The 6,558-nt window shown below is 38.2% G+C and overlaps 1 protein-coding gene across 1 annotated transcript; it reads left to right on the forward strand.

Moving 5' to 3' along the window:
* Nucleotides 1-32: 32 nt before the first annotated feature.
* Nucleotides 33-5,810, forward strand: anxa1 (annexin A1). The gene is made up of 12 exons (XM_005804357.3): nt 33-128; nt 678-757; nt 1,445-1,535; nt 1,922-2,016; nt 2,109-2,222; nt 3,299-3,389; nt 3,518-3,597; nt 4,512-4,656; nt 4,741-4,836; nt 4,935-4,993; nt 5,083-5,205; nt 5,323-5,810. The coding sequence occupies exons 2-12, from the start codon at nt 698-700 to the stop codon at nt 5,377-5,379; spliced, it is 1,011 nt and encodes a 336-aa protein (XP_005804414.1). The 5' UTR covers nt 33-128; nt 678-697; the 3' UTR covers nt 5,380-5,810.
* Nucleotides 5,811-6,558: the final 748 nt, after the last annotated feature.

The raw sequence follows: 6,558 nt of genomic DNA on the forward strand, positions 1-6,558 counted from the left end.
GCCTGGGCAGTATGGGCTGGACCCGTCACTAGGTGGAGTTTAGCTCAGACATAAATACACTTCTTCTGCCCATACAACGCCCCTGCAGCCACACAGTCAGACTAACTTCTCCCCTCTGAGGCCTCTCGGTAAGTAGTTTATCCGCCATGAGAAATAAAAAAAACTGCATTCTGTTCTCCTGTTCTTAGTTTCTGACTTTAGCTTAGAGTTTGAGTGTAAACTGAAATCTGGAAGTATGCTGTGTCTTACGGGACTGATGCGCTGTATGAGGGTGTGGCTGATGAGACAGCGGAGACTTTGCAGGTTTTGCGTTTAATACAAATGCAGAGTTGTTACGGCATTGTTACGCCGCTGTAGTTCCCATTCAGGCGCCATCTGAAATTATATGAAAGGGACGATGAAGTCTATAAAAGTCTGTTTCCATATCAAGCTGTGTGTGGGTGCGGCTGCGCAGCCTGCATATTGTTGTAATTACTGAGCTAAACCTCATGTAAATACAGTTCAGAAGGGTTGAGTCTTTCCTCTGAATTCAAGTTTGATTTGATTTGAATAAAGCTAAAAATAATAATACATCTTCAATAAAACAAAGCCTGCAATCTCCTCTTAAAAATGTAGCAGTTTTAAAATGATCGCAGAACTGACATCTTCTTCTCTAACTTTGTCCTCTCCTCCTGCAGACAGAACCAACTCTCCCAACATGTCTTTCATCCAAGCCTTCTTGCAGCAGACAGTTTATCTGGGCATGCCCGATGAGTCAGTGAGTAACTTTCTAGCACTGTTTTAGTTGCTAAGGCCAACCTCTCTGTTTTTTCCTTTTTTCCACCCTTCCTCTGCGGTATGCCCTGGTGGAAAAACTGATTAGGCAGAAGGGGGCGTAGAGGAAAATAAAAAAGTCTCCAACATGGGCGTAAAGAAGGAAGGAAAAGGTTGTAGACCTAAAACAAAGATAAAATTAGAGCTGAAAAGAGAAAAAGGAAAGGAAATCTGGACTTTTAAGGTTGTGTGAAATGAGACTGATGGCTGAAGCTCTGGGAGTGTGTGACTCAGTGAAGCAGGAATTTGTGCCCCTCCCTTTATACACTTTGCAAACAGAGTATGCTACTTCTCCTTTCTGCGATTGCTTAAAGTTGAATTAGGGAGAACGTTGCACAACTTTTTCGTGCATGATTTCTGTCCCGCCTCCTACGGTATTGCTCAGTGCACCATGATGGGATTCCCAGCCATGGAAGTACAAAAAGCAAGAATAAATTCTGTTGCAAGCCTCATTTTCTGTGTGATCTTCATCCACACGTGTAATAGCCAGTTGTTCTTGCTTTGGCATTTGAGCAAATAAGGCTTTAAAATAATAAAAAAAGAAAAACTTTTGCAACATACCTCATGCACTCCTCTTTGCAGCGATCAATCAAATAAGACGACCCCACCAATCACCTGTGTTGCCTTTTAGCTCCTCAAGAACGAGGGAACGGTGACTGCTGCTCCAAACTTCAACCCCAGTGCAGACGCTGGAGTCCTGGAAAAAGCCATCAAGACTAAAGGTGAATTTTAAAGACATACACAGACGCTGCTTGGGCACGTGTGAACATGTTTCTCTGGTCTTGAAGAGCCGAGAGCTGTAGGAACCACTGCTAACTTTACATTTATTTGTGTTTTATTGTACTTTTTTAGTTCATGTTACTTTTAAACAATTTACAATGTATATTGATTTGGTTTTGATTAATAGATTTTTAATTTTTTATGTTCTACTATTTACTGTATCTAAAGTACTTTGCATTTTGCATGGTAAGTCCTCTAAAAATGAAGAGTGATGGACCAAATGCTGTTTCTAAAAACTAAAGAAAAATATCAATACCATCTTCTGTACATCATGTGTCATTACAACTTCATGAGACAAATCATTATCTTAACTAATCGCACACTGCAGGCGTAGATGAGCACACCATCATCGATGTTCTGGTCAAAAGGAGCAACGAGCAGAGACAGCACATCAAAGAGGCGTACCAACAGGGCTATGGGAAGGTCAGAACCACTCCTCTAATGTATCAGTGGCAGAAAAAACATTATGCGTCAGGTTATTTTTGTGCTTATATGTGACTTCACTTTGTTTGTAGCCTCTGGAAACAGAACTAAAAAAGGCCCTGAAAGGCGATCTGGAGGAAGTGGTGCTGGCTCTGCTGAAGACACCGGCGCAGTACGACGCCCAGCAGCTGAAGCTGGCGATGAAGGTTGGTCAAACGCACGGAGTTCAATAGATCCATTTAAACAGCACACTAATAAATAAATCAATTAATTGATAAAAAATTAAACTATTCCATTATAACTAAGCAAATACAACATACAAATAAGCCGCATAAGTCTTGGTTATTTCAGTAAATAAAAATGTGGATGGTTTGAAATGTGTTTAAAGGTGGGATAATGGAGCTTCTACTTTTTACTAAAGCCAGGGTTCTGACTGCTAAAGGGAAACTTGCCCAGCAGATCAGAGTTCATTAATATGCTGCCACATAAATAGTATAAAGTACTTAAACATTTTCTTAAATTTCGAACCTCTGATGTGAGTATGATGTCACACTGAGTTTGGTACGACACAGCTGTAAGCTAATGGTAGTGGCGCTAACTCTTAATAGCACTACATGCCAAAATCAATGTGTTTCCCTCATTTTTGCTTACATATGCGAGCTCTTAACCGTGATGAATAATTTCCACATGCCACTTTTACAATGTTTTATATCTTTGGCAGTCGTATTAGAAATTGAACTCTTGACTACTTGGAGACCCATGACTATCCAGATCAAACTTTAAAGTTTAGGAGTTGGGAAAGCAGAACATTTCTTAATATATTTATTGGTACTTATCACAGCTTTTTGTTCTTTAATTCAGTGACATACATAGTGATGAGAAATATATGTTTGTGAATGTGTTACTTTTGTCAGAACACATAAAGGGGAAAAAACTGTTTCAGCTTGTATTGCTAACACTTTTTAGCATCATAAGGAGCCATTTCCAAATCAAATGAATTCCCAAAACTTTGTGATATAAAATTCAATTAATGTGATACAATAACATTTCTGACCAAATATTGCTTTTCCGAGTGGGATTATACTTTCTTCTCCTGCAGCCCAAAGCTTAGGCCGTACCATCCTCTGTTATTTTTGTTAAATAAAGACGCCCGCCTACTTCCACACATTCATCCATTGGTTTCTTAGTGGAAGGTGGAAGCTGGGTTGTTGGGTTTGGGTTTGTTATTATACCAGGTATTTTTCACAATGTTAGTATTTCTGCTCACACATTCCTGTGTCAGGGTCTTGGGACAGATGAGGATACTCTGATCGAGATCTTGGCCTCCAGAACCAACAGGCAGGTCTTGGACATTAAGAAGGCCTACAAGGAAGGTATGTACCTAAAAAGCTCAGGAGGAGTCTCTAAACTAGTAGGCAGTAAATACTTTGAGAATAGTTTTTTACAAAAAGGCCAAAATGTTCTTACAAGCTGAATTTTATTATTATTTTTTATTTCCTAGACTACAAGAAGGATCTGGAGGAGGACATCAGGTCGGACACCAGTGGAGACTTCAGGACTGCCCTCCTTGCTCTTTGCAAGGTGTGTCCTTTATTTTAGCCAGTAAAGTTTGGAAGGTTCCCAGGTTTTACAAAATGTATACTTGATTTCAGATAAACCTTAGTTTTTCTTTTATGGAGTAATTATATCCAGCAACGACCATTTTTGAAACAATGGAGGAGTTAAGAGACCATAATTCTTGCAGAATAGTTTTACTTTAAGGTTTATCATTCCTACAGTGACAGACATTTGCTTTTTACTGAAAATAATAAATTAACAAGTTTGACTTTCAGGTGTTTTTCTCCTAAGCTTTATAATAATAGTCAAATATTTTCAGCCAAAATCTGAGCAAAAAAGAAAAAAGTGTCGGACATAGTGCTTGTAGACATTTGACATCTGCCACATATAATCAAGACATAAAAATGTCTCTTGTGCAACTCAGACTTTATAAAATTTACAAAAAGATTCTCTTTTCTTTTTCAGAATTTCTCTTTCCAGTGCTTGCTACTTTTATTTGACATTTGAAAATTAAACAAATAAAACAACATCTAGAAACTAAAGACCTTGGGAAAATATCAACTTTCAGATTATAGTTGTATTTTTTTTTCCAGAAATATTGACAAAAAATAAGTATGCAAAATGAATTGCAAATCCTGTCAGAAGGACTCAAACGATGCAAACTGATCACTCACAAAGAGATCTAGAGATGTAATCCTTTTGAGATTCTTATAACTTGAGTAACATTTGAGTTTAGCATGTGTTTCTTAATTTTTATAGATATGTTATCAGCAAATAAAGTGACATTTTTTAAACTTTCATACTACATACCTACGTTGATCTAAATACTCTGCTTGCCTGAGCTTTGTATTTTTTGTATACATTGTTTTTTTCTTTTTTAGGTTGATAAGGCAGAGAAATAAGTGTCTAATGGGTTAATGTCCTGTTGCACGTCATAGGCTGGCAGGACTGAAGGAGTCAATGAGCAGCTGATTGACAGCGACGCCAGGACTCTGTATGAAGCCGGCGAGGGGAGGAAGGGCAAAGACTGCTCCGCCTTCATCGAAATCCTGACCACCAGGAGTGCCCTACACCTCCGCAAAGGTTAGTATGGTGACCTGTTGAGTAAGATGTTTCCGTCCCTTTCAGAGATAACACTATTCTACTTCTTTCTTTATTTTTTTTTAGTGTTTGATAGGTATTCAAAATACAGCAAAGTGGATGTGGCCAAAGCAATTGACTTGGAGATGAAGGGAGATATAGAAAGCTGCCTCACAGCAATAGGTGAAGGCAGATACTTGCACTCTTAATTTCAGTTACTTAAGAAATGATTATAACCGCTACTAGAATTAACCTTGAGACATTCTTCTGAATTGCAACAGTGAAATGTGCTGGAAGCAGGCCGGCGTTTTTTGCGGAAAAGCTCTACTTGGCCATGAAGGTACAGTCTGTGTAGCAGCAAAATTCTGTCTACTCTGTGCTGACTAACAAAACGTTTCCTAATTCTTTGTTTTGCTTTTTCTCCATCAGGGTAAAGGCACGCGCAAAAACATCCTGACTCGCATCATGGTGAGTCGTTCTGAGATCGACATGAAGCGGATCAAGGATGAGTACAAGAAAAACTACGGCAAAACACTCTACCAGGACATTCTGGTGAGCAAACATCAAAACATGACATTTTCTTCCATTTTGTTGGGTTTTACATAGTAAGATGGATATAATAGGCCATTCAAAACTTTTAGAGTTTAACTATTTCTTTTTTACCATCAGGATGACACAAAAGGGGACTACGAAAAGATCCTGCTTGCTCTCTGTGGCGAAAACTAAAAGTCTGTCTCTGGGACCAAAGTGGAAAAAGCCAAAGATCTCCAATGATATTCAGCAGCTGTGGAAAATCCCTTATTATCTTCTGACATGTATGGTGTCCTATGCACTCATGGAAGACTGAGAAGACGTCTCTTCGACTGTCATGACATTTAGTAATAAGCAAAAGATTCTGTTGAAGTTGTCACTGCTTAACATCCTCCCTCAAAGCCAAAGTATTTTGCATTATGGCAGCAAAGGTAGCACATTGTGCTCCTGGACCAATACTTTAGACTGACTTAGCTTTGCATTTATTTCCAGAGGCTCAAAAAGCTTAGGTCCAGTACTGCAGATTGGCTGATGTATGCAGGCTAACTTGTGCCAATCATCTAGTTGTAGTAACATTTTTGAAGGTGCTTCAACATCTACAAATAAAAGCTTTTTTTATTGAATAATTTGATGGGGTCTTGTATTTATATGCATGTATACATATGGCAAACTAACGTGCTCTATTGTTAAAAAATAAATAGCGGCAGTATGAGGAAACGTATGACTTGCTTGAACCAGATAGTTTTGGGAAACACAAGTTGTTTTCAGCTATTAATAAACAAGCAATAATGACACAGTACATGAAAAACTAAACATCGAAAGCAAACTTATTTTAGTAATTTGGAGGCCAGAGGAAATATTTCTTTGATCTTTTACAATCTACAGACCAACTGTAGCTTGAGGTGCAGAATGCAAATGAATAAAGGTCTAACTGTGTAAAATGTGTGTCACATTAAAAGTAGAGCAAGGTGTGCATTCTTGGCTTAATAATTTTAGATCACAAAAAGGCATTTTATGTGTTCTGTACACCTTAGAAAAGCAATTCAATTCAAAGAAAAGGCGAGAAGCAACAGAAGTCTCAGAAACCTGAACTTCATGGTTTATTAGTTACACAATATAAAAGCATAGTTTTATCTTATAGCAAAACTTTGTTTAGGCCAAGGAATAAGCCTACATGCATGTATGTAACCTTTATTAAACCATGTATGTCCCACTGAGATTTAAAAGATTGCGTGGTGTAATAACTGGATGTTGAAAAATGCTCTGCTTGAAGCAGTTGTAGTTTTTTTCATGCTGGTCTAAATCCATGAGATGGCAGTATTGTAATGTGAATAATGCCGGCTGCGGTGAAACTTCAGAGAAGAAGAAACAAAG

Source organism: Xiphophorus maculatus, chromosome 12 (genome assembly GCF_002775205.1).
Source record: "Xiphophorus maculatus strain JP 163 A chromosome 12, X_maculatus-5.0-male, whole genome shotgun sequence".
NCBI classification, from domain to species: Eukaryota; Metazoa; Chordata; class Actinopteri; order Cyprinodontiformes; family Poeciliidae; genus Xiphophorus; species Xiphophorus maculatus.

Excerpts from the sequence above, each read along its gene's own strand:
- anxa1 (XM_005804357.3), top strand. The coding sequence starts at position 698 with ATGTCTTTCATCCAAGCCTTCTTGCAGCAGACAGTTTATCTGGGCATG. Across the intron at positions 2,017-2,108 it reads ACCAACAGGGCTATGGGAAG|CCTCTGGAAACAGAACTAAA; the intron begins GTCAGAACCACT and ends CTTTGTTTGTAG. Across the intron at positions 3,390-3,517 it reads TAAGAAGGCCTACAAGGAAG|ACTACAAGAAGGATCTGGAG; the intron begins GTATGTACCTAA and ends TTTATTTCCTAG.